The following is an 18,438-nucleotide window of genomic DNA, read 5'->3' on the forward strand; positions in this document are numbered from 1 at the left end:
GTACATAAGAGTGTCATTTTCAGAAGAATATGAAGTATACAAGATACAAACACAACTTCAGTGCAGCACTGAAGTTGTATCAGCTGATTTACCATCATTATTTCATTCAAGTTTTCGCACTGATGCTTCATTAATGGAACACATGATTGACTAGGAATGCAGTCATATTAGTACAGCAGTGCAGGGTGTCCTATACAACCTGCAGTTCTCACTATTGCTCTGCACCATTTGCTGTAACACTGAGGCGACCACAGACACTGCAAAAACACCAACATAGTGACCACTTCTATGCAGCAGCTTTTAACATTTGATAAGATCAAAAAAACATCAGACCATGAGGTGTTTGCTCTGAACCCTGTGCCTGATCATTTGTAAGTCTGTTAATGTTTAGTGTTTGTTACAGCTTGACGTATGCATATGTAGTCTTTAACTTTGTACTAATGTACACTTCAAGTGCATTTCTATAAAATATTGCAAAAGACTGAATGAACTGAACTGACTGAAAGGAAACTTCAAATGCAACACGTTCAAAAGTTCCTACAGGATGTCACTGAGGCCTGCCGCCACGATCCATGATGGCTTCAATTTACAAGCCCTGATGAAGTGCACCTGACGTGATGTGATGCAGCTGGTCTCATTTTACCGGAAGCAAACGCATAAAGACGGGGGCGCAAGACGGGAAGGTGTAGTGTATTTTACTTCACGTAACCTGCTGCTTGTTACCGTTTTAAATTTGAATCTCAGTAATGCCTCCTAAGAAGCCAGCCGCAGACTCAGCTGACCCGCATGCGCCGTCCTCCAGCGATGCCTCGGACAAGGAAAAGAAATCAGGTCTGAACGCACACTGCAGTCATCCAGAAGGTGTTTCTCATTTAAATGTGACCACTAAGCCATTTATCTAACTGTATCAAAGTTTTCAAAAGTGTAGAACGTTAAATCTCTAACTTTTGTTCATAAATTATTAAGGCCTATTTGTGTACGTTTGCCCACTAGATGCTGCGGCGCTGCGAAAACCTGCAACCCATCCCTCCACAGCGATAATGGTGAAAGAAGCCCTGAAAGCGCTCGACTCGCGTAAAGGGGTTTCATCTCAGGCGATACAGAATTATATTAAACAAAAATACCCCACAGTGGATTTGGTAAGGTTGAAGCACTTGGTCCGTAGAGCCCTGAAAAAGGGAATCGAAACTGGCACATTGGTGCGGCCTGCAAACTCCAATGTCACCACAGGCGCAATGGGGAAGTTTAGGGTAAGCTGTCAAGTCTCCAGATTTATCAAAGGGTCTTAAATAACGTTATTAACCGGGCTTGTGTTTGTTCTGTATCTGAAGCTTGCTCCAAAGGTCAAAGAGGCAAAGCCAAAAAATGAAAACACTGATCCAAATGTGCAGAAAGAGCCCAAAGCAGCAAAGGATGGAGCCAAGAAGCCCAAAAAAGCAGGTATAAATAAAATGTTTTTTTTAAAAAAGAGACTACAAAAGAAAGACTACAACCTATAACTTTCCTGTTTTTTAAAATTGTTAAAGGTGTCACACAGAAGAAAAATGCTGCCAATGAACAAGACAAGTCACAGGAGGTGAGTAGTATGTTGATGGTGGTATATGTGGTTGACATCAAAGTGTTCAGTTTTTGGGCCAACAAATGCACAGTTCAATAGATGCCCAATTGGGAAAACAGTTTAGGTCATCTAGAGAAATTCTGAAACGTGCAGCTGTTGACAGTTTAAATAGTATAGTTTTCTCATTTAACCTTTTTAATTAAGATTATAGCAGCATGATAACAGTTTTAAAAAAGCAAACTTATGACCTAATGTCTAAAATTGTGGTTGAACCTGTCTGATTCTGCCTTTTTGTTTTTTTGTTTGTTTGTTTTTTTAATTATTTAGGACTCAAAGCCTCCCAAAAAGTCAAAGAAAGATGGAGAGGCTGCTTCCTCAAAGGTTGCTCCAGCAAAAAAGCCGAAAGGTAAAAAAGCTGCAGAAAACCAGGACGGTGAAGGAGCCTCAGCTTCAGTCAAACCTAAAGCCACAAAGACAAAGGAGGCAAAGGCAGGAAAGGCATCCAAGACCAAGACTACTAAAGCAGGCACCAGCGCCCCTGCCAGTAAAGCAACTGGGAAAGCAGGGAAGAAGACTGCAGCGTAAACTTATGATTCTTTACATGTTTTATACTGGTTACTTTTGCAATAAAATCTTTATTTTTGGAGCTTTTGTGTGCAGTTTGAACTCTGAAATTATTTAATGCCGCAGTTTCTTTGTTTTAGATATAATGTACAGGGCTTGCAGTTCAATTAGAACTGCTGCTCGGATTTTGAGGAATAACCTTCCACTACAGCAGTACAAACTAGAGCCCAATGTTGTGCCTGAACGCGTTCAATGAACGATCGTCCATGAACGCGCTCATATTTTGAGCGCACGTGAGCTGAACGTGCTGTATTTCCGCTGGCGTTTGTGAACGGCGCTCTCCCACAGAATGACTTTGTTCAAGAGTGTGCCAGATTTTTAGAGAGCCTTCCAGGCGACAACCCAAGCTAAACACACCGTAAACAGCTCTTAATATGTAGCGGAAAAAGCACCCAACCTGGCAACAGCTGTCATACCTGTCGCACTAACAAATATGTTGCCAAAATACGGAGTATGGACGAAGGCTGCGCTAGCTAGGACCGCTCAGACTCTACGGCGTTTGATACGAAGATGAATCTGACACATAATTTAAAACTGATAAATAATTGCTGTCTGTGGTTCTCTGGGCTGTGGCAATAATTTTATTTAATATTTTTTTTTAATAGCTCGCAGCAGCGTATTGAAGAAAAAACTATGAACTAGTTCACTTTTGGAACCTTCAACTTAGTTCATAATTTTGAATTATGTACTATGAACTGAACTAGTTCATTTTAAAATTCGTGAACTGAACTTTGAACTAGTTCATGCAGAAAGTGAACTTTTCCAACACTGCTAGAGTCTGTGCTGTGACATTTCTACACCTTGAAGCTGTTCAACCTGCTGCTGCTGCTGCTCCACCCTGAAGATCTGTCTGACATGCCACCAGCACCTCCTACAGTCTAGAGACAAAACCGTCAGTGATGGTGCTCTGACTGTTCATAGACCTTTACTTTGGTATATAGTTTATTCTTAGAAACACCTATGCTTTTCTTGCTGTGACATGTCTGCTGTGAAAAAGACTTGTACTAGCAATCTTCTCTTAAAACAAACTCACTCTGTTAGCATCAGGAAAATGGTGACAACAGTGTATGAAAAACGTGACTGGTTCCTTTAACTCCAGATAGTATTACTCTTAGTATGAGCTACTTGTATTGTTCCTCTTCCGGGGCCACTGCAGCACCTGTGTATTCCAGTTGGTGATGGTCTTTTAACTTTTCAAAGCGTTCCTCAACTCCATCTTGGTTTTCCCGGAGCTGTTGGGTCTCACGGAGACAGACGTAACAGTAGATCAGTCATCATCACTGCCGTACTTCAGATGAGACTGCAGGCTCCTCATTCCTCCCAGAACTTTTTAGGGCTGTAATGTTATTACTGCTGACAAACCTTTGCAAATGAGAGAAGACATTTTGCTCCATCTGTAGCACCTATATCACCTGTATGCCCACTTGTAATGGGCAGTGATCTAAAACCAGACTGAAACTTAAAAAAGCTAAGTGAATACCACTTTCTCTAGCACCTGAGATAAAAATGGTTGCTTTGAAATTGGTCTAAAATTACTAAATGCAGATGAATCAAGGTTTGGTTTCTTTAAAAGAGGCTGCACCATAGCATATTTAAAGCAAAGGGAAAGATACAATTTTCTAAGGAATTGTTTATAATAAATAAAATAATGGGATCAATAGCATTAAAAAGTGAGATTTTCTTAAAAGCACTAAAAAGCAGTGTTCCTGTGAGTATGTAAAATCGGATCAGGTGGTTTTATTAGATTTCTGATGTTAGTAACTTTCTGGCTAAAATGGGACTGAAATTTATTGCACATTAACATACTGACATGTCTGCTGTGAAAAGGGTCTATTGGGTCTCTTGGTAGTTCCTCTAACTGAGCTTAACACGTTTAAAGAGGTCGGTGGGAGGAATGAGTGATAAACATGTTAAGTTTTGTGTATTGGTAAAGACAGCCAAAAATGACATAATAAGCCTAATGTATTATCTGTCAGGGGGTTCCACAATTTGTCTGTTATCCCTCCTTAATGGTTCCTACACTGGTGGGGATTACTGTTCCCTTACAATGTACGGCTTTACATGGGTGACTGAGTTCATAAAACCCAGTAAGGAAGAACACAACTACTACTCTTTTACATACAGTATATTCCAAACATATGGCTAACAAATGAACCAAAGTGACCCCCAACAAGGCTTTTTGTAATGTAATGTATAATACAATTTAGTGGCTTAATGAAAGACAAGTAAGACTTTCACCTTTTAAAACAGCAAATTTATTCGTCTTTAAAAAATAAAAAAATCAACTAAAAAGTATTACTATTTCATTGTCACTAATAGAAACAGTACGGAAGCACTGAGTCTTTGAGCACTTTATCCGCTCTTCAAGTATATTGATTAAGTTCATAGATTATTCTTCTGCAGTGGAAAAGCCACCACAATAGTCGGATCCAGTTGGCCCAGAGGGGAGGGTCACAACTCCACATAAAAGTTCTTGATAGTAATATCCTGGTTGTGGCATAACCAGTGTTATCGACTTCACACATCCAAAAGGAACAAGTCAAAAACCTACTACTGCTTGATCCAGTGATAATTTTGTTTTCAGAGCAATGAAGCTGATGTGCAAGCACCCGATTCTTCAGAGTGTAGCGAGCAAGAAGAGGAAGAGTTGGTCACACAAGCTGAAATTTCAAAAGACTGAGTAAAGAAAGAGCAGACTGAAAAACCAGAATGGCAAGACCAGAGGAACGAGACAGAGAGAACTTACAAAAAGAAAATGTGGACAACTAAATCAGTAGAATGCTGCCGGCTCATCACAGTTAAAAGAAAATACAAACCCATCAATCAGTTGTATTGAAAATAGTAGTGACTTCAAAACAATACCACTTGAATCAGCTCAAAAGTCATAAAACTTACTGAATTACAATTTCCTTTGCAGGGAAACAATGCAAAGTTTTCCGCATGTAAACAAATTCACTCAGAAGAGAGAAACCAAGCGTGCAGTTCTCTCAGCCCCTCCTTCAACTATGCCTCATTCACCCTTTTACAGTGTGTGCTTGTGCCACAATTGCACCATTGACAGCAAGTCAATACGAAATCCAGCCTTTTCTCCATTCTGTTTTAGCCTTCTCAAAACACATTTCAGAAAGTGATAAAGTGACAAACCGCTGACGCAATCCTCCTGAGTGTTTTGAGAAGCTGCCAAAGAGAAAGAAAAGGTAGGACAATTGAGATTAAACTCCTAGTATGAGTCAGTGTCCTGCCTTTACACATCAGTTTTAAACCCTGTCCCTTCAGCGTTTAAATAAGCCTCTCCAAGCTGGTCATCTGGGGTGCAGGAGAAAGTGATGGAGATACTCTGAAATAGCATCCCAGTGCCTCCAGAGGAAGGCTAGGAGGATTACGAGGAGCAACGTAGAAAGTGTGCGGCTGCGTGTTTTCATCAGGGGGACAACACAGTTAGCCACTGTGGACACAAACACCAAGAGGACTGCCATAACAGCTAGCAGCACATTGATTAGTTTTCCAAGTAGAGTCCGTGCTGTGGCGTTTTCCAAACCCTCGAGCTGCACCACTTGCTGTTGCTGCTGCTGCAGCTCCATCTTTGAGATACGCGTCTGACAAGCCTCCAGCGCCTCCTACAGGTCAGAGACAAAATTGTTGGTAAAAAAGCTTTGATGACAAAGCAGAAACAATTTGTTAATTTTGTTGAAGCTTGCCTGAATGTCCCGCGCTCTTTCATAAGACTGGTAAGCAATCTTCTCCTCCATGCTGGCTAGCTCCTGTTTCAAGTTCAGAATTTCATTCTGGTGAAGTTCTGTCAAGTCATTGAGCTGCTCTTCTAAACGTTCACACCTGTAAAATAATGACAGCAACACTACATCACAAACACTTTCTTCCCACCCATAATGATCTACTACACTGCAACCCCTGACAAAAATTATGGTATTGTCACACTTTGAGGATGTTCATCTAGCTTTTTTACTTTGTAGAAAAATAAACAAATGACAGATGTAACACAAAACAAATTTTGTTTAACAGGTGAACGTGGCTTTGTTGTACAGACCTTAAACAAATCAAATGCAATTCTTTTATATACAGGAATTTATATATTGTTTTTCATATTAAGCAAAGGAAACAAAAATTATGGACTCACTCAAGGCTGAGGAAAAAAGTTTGAAATCACCTTCAAATTAGCATTTCGAGTACAAACTCCTGCAAAAGTAATTATGCAAAACAGTCTGTGGCTAAAAGGGAGTTCTTGCACACCCTAACAAGCTGTTAGAACTGACTGATTGAAAGAAAACATGGTCCCAATAAGAAAACTATTGATGGAAACAAGGGAAAGGATTGTAAAACTTCTTCAAGAGGGAAATCCAAGGCAGAGTGTGGCAAAAGATGTGGGTTGTTCCCATCAGCTGTGTCAAAAATCTGGAACAAGTGTAAACAAAATATTTATAAAAGGAAAACATATAGGTAGAATGTGGAAGATGACAAAGCATCAGGACAGAAAACTAAAAGCAATAGGAGTCGATGTTTGTGATAGGACAGTAAGAAATCGGCTGAAGGAAATGGGCTTTGTATATAGAAAAGCCAAACGAAAAACAGCATTAACACGTAAACAGGAGAAAACAAGGTTACAACGGGCAAAAAAGAAGCAATCACAAAGTGTGGATGACGAAATGATGAAAGTGATATTCAGTGATGAAGCCTGCACTGGCCAAGGAGATGATGTAGGAACTTTTGTCTGGTGCTGCTCTAGTGAAACAAATAAAGATAACTGCCTTAAGAAAACAAGCAAACCCCCCAAGTCATTGATGATATGGGGTGGCATGTCAGGTTAAGGACCACGGAAGATGGTGATCATTAGCTTACGAGTCAATGCACAGGTGTATCCTGAAATTTCGGGCACATTTTTCATTCTGTCTATTGAAAAACTGTTTAGTGATGAAGAACTTATTTTTCAGGGTGATAACGCATCTTGCACCAGAGCCAGGGATGTGAGTTTTTCCTTCAGGAAAGGCATATCCATTCTATGGCAAGACCAGCTAAAAGTCCCGATCTCAATCCAGTTTTGTGGTGGACACTGAAAAAAAGGGTCCATCCTGCAAAAGTGGGCTGTCAACTGCAATTTGTGAAAGCTGGAACCAGATTGAGACAGAATATTGTTTTTCTTCAGTCAAGCTTATGCCGCATAGAATTCAGGCTGTCATAAAGGCTAATTGTTAATTTTGTTTGCTGTTCCTGTTAATTACATTAAAAAAAATTCCAATACACAAAAGAATTGCATTTGATTTGTTTGAGGTCTGTTCCACAAAGCCAAAGTGTTCAGCTCAAAATTTGTTTTGTGTTATATCTGTGTGTATTTGGTACAAAGTTAAAAAAACTAGATGAACATCCTCCAAATGTGATAATTCCATAATTTTCGGGGGTCAGGGGTTCTACAATGTATGACATGACACCTGTATCGTTCCTCTTGTAGGGCCTCCATGATCATTGTGTAATCACGCTGATAATGAGCTTTCAGGTTTTCAAAGGACTCCTCCAGTCGACCTTGATTTTCTCGAAGGTCTTGGATCTCATGCAGTATAGCATCAAAGCCCGACGCCTGGGCATGATCAAGGGTATTGCCCTTTGAGCTAGGGGGTCCTCCAGGAGCTCCAGTCGTGCTGTTGGCTCCTGCAGAACCAGAAGTAGCGCTGGAGCAGTCCTCATCACTGGCATACTTTGGGCTGGACTGCAAATGTCCTGTACCAAGGGCCCTCGCTCCTCCAGGGCCAACACCGTCATCTCCCTGGGTTTCATCCAAGGAGTCTTTCAGGGCTGCAATATTATCAGCACTGCCAAACTTGTTGCGGATTAGAGAGGCGATTTCTCTTGGCTTAGACACAACAGCTCCAGCTGCAGAGTGAGTGGCTTGCGAGATACTGGAAAGACCACCTGTCACCTGTAATGCGCAAAGTCAGGTCAGTACTCGGTCTATGTCAAGTCACTACTTTAATATGAAAACTAAGGCTATATGGCACCTGGTTTAACCTTGGCCAACTGGTGATGATGATGTTGATGTTACCACAATGTGTTACCACAATGTCATTTCTGAATGTCTGTCTTAATAAACACCCTCACACAAAATACTTAATTTGATCAATGTTTGTGAAACCCGCTTATACAGAATGGCAGCACTGAAGCAGATAACAAAAGGCTGGGAAAAAACAAACCAAATGAAAAGATATAGTTCTAGAAATACAACTTCTGGAAAGTGCATGAGTGTGTATATATGAGTGCAGATAGACAAGTGAAAGTACTTCTGACCCTTTAAACCTTAGAATTTTTCGTGTCGATTTTCTTCATATGAATTGTTAACTTGGTGGAAGCTAAGCTGCACATATGTAGATGGCATTAAAAAAAAAAAAAAATAATACAAAGAGAAAAAAAAGAGAGAAAATGCACACACCTTGGCTCCAACATCTTTTAGCCCCTGGTGCATGTCTCGGAAAACATCTTTGGGCTGTCGAGGGATGCCATTGTGCTCCACCTCTCGAAGCTTCCGGTGGTAATGCTCCAGCTTCCTCTGCAGCTGCTGGATAGTCTGAGCTGACTTTTGGTTCTTCTTCTCAAACACCTGTTTGATCCGTGCACTCTGCTGTTTGTCTGCATTATTAGCAAGTTTCAGGTATTCAGCCACGTTGTCATCACGTGCGGTTTGTTCAATTTTGATCTGTTCTGTGAGCTTGAGGATTTTCTGTTGTAGTTGGGCAATGGCCTGCTTAGTTCTCTGGGGGTCTGGGGTACTGTCAACTACATCATATCCATCAGCACCATAGGGGAGGGCATTGGGTGACACGGCAGGGCCTGATCCATCATAACGATCCAGCTGTTTAAAAAAGTAACACAAGAAATGGTAAAAATTGTGTTTATCATGTTGTCTATTCCTGTAGCATTAAAGGTTTTGTTTAAAGAGAAGCCTTATAGCATTTAATGTGAACAAAACAGTTCAAAATACTGTATTGTATTAGTCTGAACACAACAAAAAAAAAAAAAGAAAGATTTGAAAACCTGTGGTCATCCTATATTTAATTAAGATATAGCTGTCACTATTCAGTCAGAACAGTGACTACTGACTATTTTTTGACTATCATTTCATAGTTCCAGTTCAGTGAGTCATAACTGGAAAGGTGCAGTGACTGTTGTGGGGAACAAAAGCCCAAAAATAGACCAAGTTAACTGAGAACTGAGAAGGAATTATGGCACTGATTTTATTTTGTCCCATGGCAGCTAGTTAAAAGCCCAGTGCAAATGATTTGAAGTCACCAGGGCCGCGAGACCCAAACTGAGGCAACAACAGAAGTAAATATTAAATCTTGGTAAGTAACACAAACTGAAATTACTCCCATCAAAAGAGCCACCAACTGCTATTGGACATATGCAAGCTGTTGAGAGCCCTGTACTCTGAATAACAAAATGTAAAGTATCACTGTACCAGCAGCAAAGTATTGTTCAAGCACTTTGCTGCTGAAATCTGAAAATTTACAGTGGATCAAACAACTATTATCTTGGGGGTTGTGGTCAGGTAATTATACCTCCAGATCTATTTAACACTCAGTTTCCCTCAAATTGGGTGATTATGTGTTTTACCCAACACAAAGCCTGATGGAACAGTCAAGTCAGTCAAAACTAATAATAAGGCAGAGGACAAGGCAACATTGACAGAAGATTACAAAGAGCTTCAAATGAAGTCTCTTCACAGAGATGTTTGGTTATATGCCACCATTACCAATAAACCATTTGATTACAGGTATTTTCGTTTAAACTGTACTTATCTAGCACTAATATAATTATGCAGTACAAACAGGTTCTTGGATCATTTGTTTTTAATCTGCATTTACTGAAGGAGGTACTAAGAACTACTAAGAAGAGATAACTAGTGTTTCATGGACCATAAATAAGCCTCAGCTGAGCATTGACAATCACAAGTAACAGGTCACAGGTTTTTAGAAGATGAACGGGAACAGCGGGGTGAAATGTTTCCAACTTGCTAATGGCCTCTGTTGAAACTTAATTCTAGCTTCCTCTAAGTTGCCAAGAGACATGGCCCCTCATTTTATAATACTTGCTTTCATTCCAGAGTGTCTCCTGTCATATTTCTGATCTAGACCCATACTACAATGGCCACGTTTTAATAAAGCCCTCTTTCAAGTGTATTTTTCCATTTTACTTTTAATCTGTAATGTCATAGGTACAAATAACCCCCATTTACAATTTCTCTATTAAAAACACTGGCGAAATCGTTACAAAATTATTTCAACATTTAATGTCAAAAAAGTTAATCATACCACAAGTTTGAGTTTGTTTAGCCCTGCAGGCCTTTTCTGACCTGAAGTACTCTCAGTGGAAGCAAATGCTAAATTTAGAAAGGCTTAAAGCACATAGTGACCAACCACTCAGAGGCAATCTCTGACCTTCCACCACTGACAGCTTATCTCCCCTTTCACCGGTTCATCCCAGCACACTGAAACCATTAACAACCTCTAGTTTTGATATTTTTGCGCAGATGTTCGTGCATGACTCTGTTCTATCAGTTGCAAACAAATACAATGCATTTGTTTTCTCATGGGTGCATGGTGTCTCTGTATTACAATTTGAATCTCAGTATTTTATGTCCTGTTTATATGAAATTAAAAATTTAAATTTAAATAATTTAAATTTCTTTAAATTAAATACAATAATGCCATCTCTTATTATGGTAGTTGTACTATGCCAGCTCAAATTTTCTGGAAGAACATTAAATGGATAGGACTGACACAATCGCAGCCAAATCTGTGTCACTACCACAGTGAGCACCAATTTCTGCCTTAATTTGTTGATAGGTTGGCAAATGTGCATCTCAGAAAGTGATATTGCATTAGCTATTAGTAGTTCCTTAACCCCATAGCGTATAGACAAAAGGTTCTTGACTATATCTGATACAACTTGATGAACACATGCAAGTTTTGAAGTAAAATATTGTCTTTTCTTTAGGATTTCTGAGCTAATTGGGCTTATTCCAGAAGTTTGTGTATCATGTCTAGGAATTCAGATTTGATTAAGTTAGGACTTGTCAGAGTAGTGTGACAGAGTCAAGTGATTTTGTTCCATGACCATGGGTTAACTTCCTACTTGGACTACTTGACAGGACCAAGGGGCTCACCTTGTCAGGCTCCTCAGTTGAGTGGTAACCAGAAGTCAGCAGCATGTCAGCAAGAGCTGGGCTGCTGGGTGTGTCTGTGGTCGAGGAGGAGCGTGGGCGTCCAGCCTGCAACAGGGCCTCATGGGTGCTGCGCCGGTGGATCTGTGGGCTACCTTTCTGGGGAGGATCCCCAACGCCCCCCACCTTGCTGCGGCGGCTCTGCAGGCTGGTGCCTCGCTTCATCATCGGTGGAGCACCTCGGATCTGCTGCAGAACACGGCTCAGAGCTGCAGGAGGGGCGGAAGCAGTAGGGTTGTCAGAATCCAAAGGGACGGCCGAGGAGGCAGGAGCATCCCCTACTTCTGACCCTACATCAGTGGGCTCGGAGGGAGGGGCGCCTGTGCAGGATGAGACGGAGTCATGTGGGGAAACGGAGGAGCGTCGGCGCTGTGGCTGGAAAAAGTGCTTCAGGCCATGGCCCAACGCTCCCATGTTCTCCAGGGCATTATGGGTGATTTTGGACAAGCCGTGCTCTGACTCCGATGCCCTCCTGCTGACCTCCGGCTCCGCTCGGCCTCCTGCGTCCGGCTCCTCTGGACTCTGCTCACTACTACCCTGATCCATCAGAGACCTCCAGGTTCACGGTGAGGTTATACTAGGGGGTGCTGGGGACTAGCTACACCCCGTCGACACCCCCCTTCTGAGCGACTGGTTGAAAGCCGGGAAGCAGGGGGGATGGCGCTCAGTTGGGCCTTTTGAGTGCGCATGCATCTGTGGCTTGGCTTAATGTCATGCTTGTCTACCACAAAAGGAAAATAAAATGATTATGACATGCAGCAGTGAAAGATGAACATAATAAGCAGCAGAGGAACATAAAACAACAACAAGCAACATAAATTCGGTTGACACAGACATGACCATTTTTTGCAGTTATTTGCAACCGTAAACAATGATTGAAAAAACGTTATATTTTTTTCTCTGCTGAATAAAAACAGCAGGTATCTATTTTATTAACACTGCATGTGGCAAGTCTGACAGTGCCAATCCAGTAATGCAAAAAAGAAAAAAAAAAACAAAGCCTACAAAATAAACAAGCTTTGAAAATAGTTTCTGAAATGTTCAAGTTTGTTGTACAGCACATGTGGATGGAAATCACTTTCCATTGTTTATTTCTGGCCAATCAAGCCCAAATGTACAAAAAGCTTTTGTGATTAATGGAAAGACATTTCAGAAAGCATTCATTAAGGAAATTCATAATCGTAACAACTGAGAGTGTTTGGATGATGTTATCAAAGAGTCCACAGTGAAAAATGGAAATGAAATACTAAACAGACACTGATTGTGATCCAACTCGCAACCAATTAAGGAGTTCGATGACCCCTTTGCTTTTGCACCTTATATTATAACAAGGTTACATCCTGTAATGGAAAGAACCGATCCAGGTGTTTGGCTCTCAAGTGACAGGTTATATAAATGTCTTTGCCAACATGTAATGAGAGAGCTAGAAAGAACACAAGAGATTAGTTGAGACAGAGTGTGATAGTGAACTTACCATCAGCCCAGCTTCTCCTCTAATGACTCACAACTCAGGTTTAGCTAAGTATAGCAGAAATATAAACAAAAAAAAACATAATAAATAATGTGATCCACACAACAGAGAGGTTCATGGTTCAGAACAAGGCATATTGTAGACATATAAATAAACATGCTTGAACACAAACGTTTCACTTAATAGCACCTGGTAATAATGGACATGTAAAGGATGAGACATGCTACCCTTAAATATAAATGTTTAGTTTTATATTTTTGATGATTTCTCCTATGATCAAAAGGATAGGAGTTCCGAAAAGATTTTTTTGACAGTACCTGTAGGTACACTGATGAAACTGAACATCACATGGCTCATCTGGTTCTACTATGTATGTACTTGCCTGAAACACAAGGACTCAAAAACTCCCAAAAGTTGGTTGTTCCTCTTTCCTCTCAAAAAGAGGAAAATATTTCCAGTACGCACACTACATCTTTCATATAAAATATTTTGGTCCAGCAATCCAATGTTACTGGCAAGAAATGGTAAAAGAAATAAAATAAATACTGGGTAAATAAAATAAATACTGGGTATTTTTTTGGTCCAGCAATCCAATAACTAAGATATGTCTATACAAAAAAAAAATCACCAACAGAAGAAATGTGGAGTTGTGCTTTTCATAAAGTGAAAAATAAAATTTATTTCTGAACAGTACGTTTCTCAGTTTTCTGCATTAACTCTTCCAGACCCAAACAGTGTTTTTATATTTATAGTTATTTTACGTGTTCGTAAAATATTCGCAGGTTATTGGGCTTATACCGGGACCAGGGAAACTAATTTCATTCCCCCTCATGTTTATACATGTGTGAAATGACAACAAAGCTCCTTGAATCCCTGAACAACCTGTTTCACAAGGCATAGTGTGAAGCAGGCTTCTCTGAAGGAAATGTCCAATCCTGAAGTGATAGGTCTGACTATGTAGCACATGGATTATTTAGCAGACAAAGAGAAAAATGATTCCACGAGTCAGCAGAGCTACAAAGTATCTCTTAACAAGCCGGCAGCACAATCTGGCACCAAAAACACTAGGAAATTCTCCATTACTGATATATAGTGACTCACTGCTGGTCCTGCTGTTACATCTGCAGTGTTGAATAAGAAAGCGCTTTGTTAAAGGGTGGGTGGTAGTGGATAGTACAATAATGAAAAGAGTATCCTTACCAATCCTTGCTGATCAACATGCTTGAGCAAAGGCTGTTTCATATTTATATAGCCTTAGTGTTCACTTACCACTGTCGCTCATTTCACTCATTACTTAAAACAAATTAAAACGCCTATAAATTCTTTGCATGAAGCATCCCTCCATCTGTAAAAGAAATCTTAACTTAACACAAACATAACATTAAGGCTCTCAATTATAGCATATACAGCCAACTGATTCAGCACGAAGGTTCATCTATGGATGCCTACCATAATATATGAAAAACATTGTCTTTCCTGATTATGAATAAGTGATCACAGACCAATCGGAGACACAGCTACTCTGTGATTCAGTGTATTGCTTGGTAAGCAAGACATAGGAACAATCCTCCCACATGGACATGGGATAAGATCCTTCATCTACAGTGAAAATACAATAGCATCCGACTCCTCTTGGCTGAAGGCAAAGTGTTCCCCTTGAAGTGGGTCACCCAACACTCGCCTATCACTCTGTGTGCATGCAGTGCTCCAAGGTCACATCATCTACAGAGCAGCATTTAAGCATTTACTTGTTTTATACAACAAGTTCTGGTCCAGTTTCGATGTGGAAGCAGTCTGTCTTCCTGGGTCACTGCTACAGCATACGTCTACGTGCACCAATCCTACATCTGCACATTAGTACTTACTAGGTTCAAATTGTGTTTGCAATAAAATGAAATTTATTCATGTTTATTCTGAATAAAAATGTGAAATGGGATGGAAATTACATATATTCAGCAGGTCCTTTACATTTTCTCTCCATTTTTCTCTTCACTTTCTTATTGGTCAGATTTTGTCCACTTTGCTTGCCTCAAGAGGGCTTTGTATTCTCAGACATCTCACTACTGTCTAGGATAGGAGAAAATTAAATCGGACTGTTTCGGACTATTCTTTCAAATCATTTAATATGTATAGTAAAAGCAATAATAGTATTGAAAAATGAAAACAAAAACAATAAGTTTTCATTACAATAAAGGTACAAACAACTCAGAAAAAGTAAAAATGCAGAGAAACATACCTTCAGATGTGGTCATCAGCAGGTGATTTGTTGATCTATTAACAGAGGAAAAGGCTGAATCCAAGTGAATTTCCAGCACTGCTTCCTCAGGGTAATTGTTACAAATGGAAATCTGGTGCGATACCCGTCAAACTTGAGTCAGCTGTTTCCACTGACATTTAGAAAAATCACATGCTGCAAAGAAAAACAGAGACAAAACAGTAAAAACAATAATATATTAGAATCTGTGATTTTCTGGGTAGTTGCAGAGTTACTCTGCCACTAAGTTGCAAAAAAGCAATGAATGCAGATTCACAGTGAAAATCCCACAGGATATTTTCAGATAAGTTGAAGAACCATATCTATTCCTCCTGTATGGAATAGGGTTTAGTTACAACTGAAGATTGTGTATGTTTACATACCATAGCTAAATGTCTCCTACTTTCAAATGAATCTAACCACAGATTGTGCCTAAAATGCAACGCAGGGTAAGATCTGATATTTATGGCAAATAACATTTGAAGTGGTTCCTCCACCCAAACAACCACAGGCCTTTTTTAACAACAAAGCTCATACACGTCTGTGACTTCATAACTTAAATTACAAAATGAAAACCCGTGTGTTAATATTACAGCAGAGGCCTCAAATGCCTTTCACTTTAATTAATTGTGTACCGTTAATTAATAGTGCCGAATAGCCCCTTGAGAATATCTGCAGGACATGAACCGCTTGCCTTTCTTATAAAGGCACATATGAGATTAAACAATTCAAAATGACAATTTAACATCAACAAATGGTAAACAACATACATTAACACAAACGGCTCACCACCAGTACGCGGATACAGTCATATGTGCATTCCGATGAGATCATCACCACCCCTTCACTAATGACATCTAGCTAAGCAACTGCCTTAACAATAAAGATCCTTTCTCCTTAAACTATGACATGAAACAAAAACTTCCAACAAAATATTAATTACCTTATGTCAGAAAGCTTACTTTGACATAACGTTAGCGTGTATGTTAATTAAATAACTCAGTAGGTCACAGGTGCATTTGATGTCATTACATGTAGGGTAACCGTACGCGTGTGCTTAAAAATTCAGTAGCACTTGATGAGATAAATGAAGACATCATGTTAGCAAATAGCGTGATGCATTTCTCAGAAACGTTATTAAGTTAATATCACAGCGAATGGTCTGAGCCCAGCGGTTTAACGTTAGCTAAAGAGGAGGATGGAATTAGCAGCTCGCTAGCCAACGTTCGCAGGCCAAGGCTTTAAAACACTCTACTGTAAGACGTAGTTATCGATAACGTCTGTGCAGCTTACAGTTTTATTCTAGGGTGGTGCTAACCGTGATGGTAGATAAAGTTGGAGTACATCCTTCATCCCGTTTTGGTGGCTTGTCTGCTCCTCTTGTGGCTAGCACTACAAGCTAATGTGGTTAACCGGAGGGTGTTTATTTTACTTCACAGTGCACACCGGTGCTGTTGTGCGGGGCGAGGTCATAGTGTTGTGATACTTTCTGTTGGATACTTGGCATTCATAACAACTGCCAGGGGTTATCATTTCTAACAGCTGCCTTTATTACCCTAAAAGAGACAACAAAGTGTGCACTTTGCACCCACCTCCCCGTTACGTGAGCTCACAAAAAAGTCAACACAATTTATTTTATAATTTACACTGAAGCGTTTGCAGTGCCCTTGGTCCTGTGGCCTTTGTAGGGCTATACATTTAGTCTTTAATTTCTCTGAGCAGTTTGTATTGTTTCTAGCTGCTCAGATTATTGTTAAATGGGTGGAAAACATGCTTTGATAAATTAAAGTCATGTTACAAATTAGGTAAGGCTAGATAACAGAGGATCACCAAAAGAAAAGACCTCTCATCACTGTTTTAGCTTCCAGTAAATCATGTGCTTTTACATTCAGGTTCAATGGCCAGCCCCTACTTTACTGATATGGATGCATAAAATCAGATGGCAGCCACTATGTAATGTGACATTTTTAATCTCATGTTTGTTAGTTTTTTAAAAATCAAGGAATATTAGGATATTCCTACATCAGGACCATAAGGGTAATACCTGAGATTCATCGCATAGCCATAGATGTCAATACAGTTCAGGTGATACAGTGTGAACAATTAATCCCTCCACTTGTTTGGCCACCAAATGCAGGCTTGTAAAATTATATAATATATTGTGCTACCAACTGCCATACCCAGAAGTCATATTGAGTCATGGATATTGTGTCACCCGTTTATGTAATTTTCAGCTGTACTCCAAACATGCAATTAACCATTAAAATCAAACACAATTTTACCGAATCCCATCCAACACAACACATGACAACACAAGCACAAAACTCCTCTCGCAGGTGTGGAAAAACTCGAACATACCGTGTGAATTTAGACTGGGAGGTATTGAGTAACCATCTGTCACATACTCCCACAAGGCTTTCTTAATCACACCTTTGAGTCTTGTATTTCACGGTGGCGTATTTAATCCTACGGTTCCTTCGGTGTTGGTTTGCATTAGTTTAGAGACCCCAGTTTGTATTGGTAATATCAACCAGTGCTTAACTGACGGCAAGTAACGCTCGTCAAATTAACATATCCTGTTCCGACCGCTGTGAAAATATCATCGCATCCGGCCAGGGTGTTGTCTCCAAACTTGAGCAATTACAAATGTGGTCTCCTAAGCATAAAAAAAATACTCACACGTAAATATACTTAACATCGCCCATCCAAACTATCCTGGGTGGCAAAACAGGCGCTTGCTCGCCGCTTGGCCACTCAGGCTGTCAGTTAGCAACCTGGCTAGACTCTGTCGCTAAAAAACATCGCTTCAGCCATGGTTAGCTACAGCCAACCTGGGCACCTCGCCAGGCGGCAGCGACAATAAGATAAACAACGTTAATCAACCTTAACCTTTGTGCAGATCGGATAACAGTATAAGGAAACACATTTCCTTCACAGACCAGTTCGCAAAATGTGTTTTGCTGGCTTCGACTTACATGGGCGCTGAGAGGATTGTGTTGATGACCATTCATTTCTCCCGATGGCGGAACACTCCCACGGTGACGTCAAATAGCGTGCTCGACGTCAGAACAGCTGAGTACCAGACCATCCCATCCGACCCGTGCAAGTGATACAGAAAAATAGCTTTGACCATTTTAAGTATGTTTACGACTGTAAATTTAGATTGGAGATAAAATGACTTGAGAGGTGTAGCCACCTTTGTAGACATTACATTTCAGTATTTCCAGTGTTCCTTTTTGAAATTTAAAAATAAAAAAGTTAAAGCATTTTATATTTAATAAAAGTCACTGGGCCACTTCCTCATCAGA

General features: G+C 40.1%; 2 protein-coding genes across 9 annotated transcripts; one reads left to right on the forward strand and one right to left on the reverse strand.

The window, feature by feature from the left end:
* The first annotated feature begins 650 nt into the window (after positions 1 to 650).
* On the forward strand, positions 651 to 2,204 carry LOC124056345 (protein B4). 2 transcript variants are annotated; one of them, XM_046383703.1, is made up of 5 exons: positions 651 to 861; positions 994 to 1,250; positions 1,332 to 1,440; positions 1,527 to 1,576; positions 1,886 to 2,204. In XM_046383703.1, exons 1-5 carry the CDS (start codon positions 747 to 749, stop codon positions 2,141 to 2,143), a joined length of 789 nt encoding a protein of 262 aa, XP_046239659.1. In that variant the 5' UTR covers positions 651 to 746; the 3' UTR covers positions 2,144 to 2,204. The 2 variants fall into 2 exon arrangements, with proteins under 2 accessions (XP_046239659.1, XP_046239661.1); XM_046383705.1 differs by having other exon boundaries at positions 657 to 831.
* Positions 2,205 to 4,418: 2,214 nt separating this feature from the next.
* On the reverse strand, positions 4,419 to 18,220 carry tmcc1b (transmembrane and coiled-coil domain family 1b). 7 transcript variants are annotated; one of them, XM_046383729.1, is made up of 8 exons: positions 18,106 to 18,220; positions 15,113 to 15,286; positions 12,880 to 12,923; positions 11,349 to 12,126; positions 8,616 to 9,035; positions 7,624 to 8,108; positions 5,881 to 6,016; positions 4,419 to 5,799 (listed from the first exon to the last, which is right to left on the reverse strand). In XM_046383729.1, the coding sequence occupies exons 4-8, from the start codon at positions 11,949 to 11,951 to the stop codon at positions 5,485 to 5,487; spliced, it is 1,959 nt and encodes a 652-aa protein (XP_046239685.1). In that variant the 5' UTR covers positions 11,952 to 12,126; positions 12,880 to 12,923; positions 15,113 to 15,286; positions 18,106 to 18,220; the 3' UTR covers positions 4,419 to 5,484. The 7 variants fall into 7 exon arrangements, with proteins under 7 accessions (XP_046239685.1, XP_046239690.1, XP_046239688.1 ...); XM_046383734.1 differs by lacking the exon at positions 18,106 to 18,220 and adding an exon at positions 17,810 to 18,099; XM_046383732.1 differs by lacking the exon at positions 18,106 to 18,220 and adding an exon at positions 17,489 to 17,787.
* Between the last annotated feature and the right edge of the window lie 218 nt (positions 18,221 to 18,438).

The sequence above is a fragment of the Scatophagus argus genome, chromosome 3 (genome assembly GCF_020382885.2).
Source record: "Scatophagus argus isolate fScaArg1 chromosome 3, fScaArg1.pri, whole genome shotgun sequence".
Lineage (NCBI taxonomy): Eukaryota > Metazoa > Chordata > Actinopteri > Scatophagidae > Scatophagus > Scatophagus argus.

Coding starts and splice junctions, on each gene's coding strand:
- LOC124056345 (XM_046383703.1), top strand. CDS start 747: ATGCCTCCTAAGAAGCCAGCCGCAGACTCAGCTGACCCGCATGCGCCG. Junction 1,441..1,526: donor CAAGAAGCCCAAAAAAGCAG/GTATAAATAAAA, acceptor AAATTGTTAAAG/GTGTCACACAGAAGAAAAAT. Junction 1,577..1,885: donor AACAAGACAAGTCACAGGAG/GTGAGTAGTATG, acceptor TTAATTATTTAG/GACTCAAAGCCTCCCAAAAA.
- tmcc1b (XM_046383729.1), bottom strand. CDS start 11,951: ATGGATCAGGGTAGTAGTGAGCAGAGTCCAGAGGAGCCGGACGCAGGA. Junction 8,109..8,615: donor TAAAAGATGTTGGAGCCAAG/GTGTGTGCATTT, acceptor TGCGCATTACAG/GTGACAGGTGGTCTTTCCAG. Junction 5,800..5,880: donor AAAGAGCGCGGGACATTCAG/GCAAGCTTCAAC, acceptor TCTGACCTGTAG/GAGGCGCTGGAGGCTTGTCA.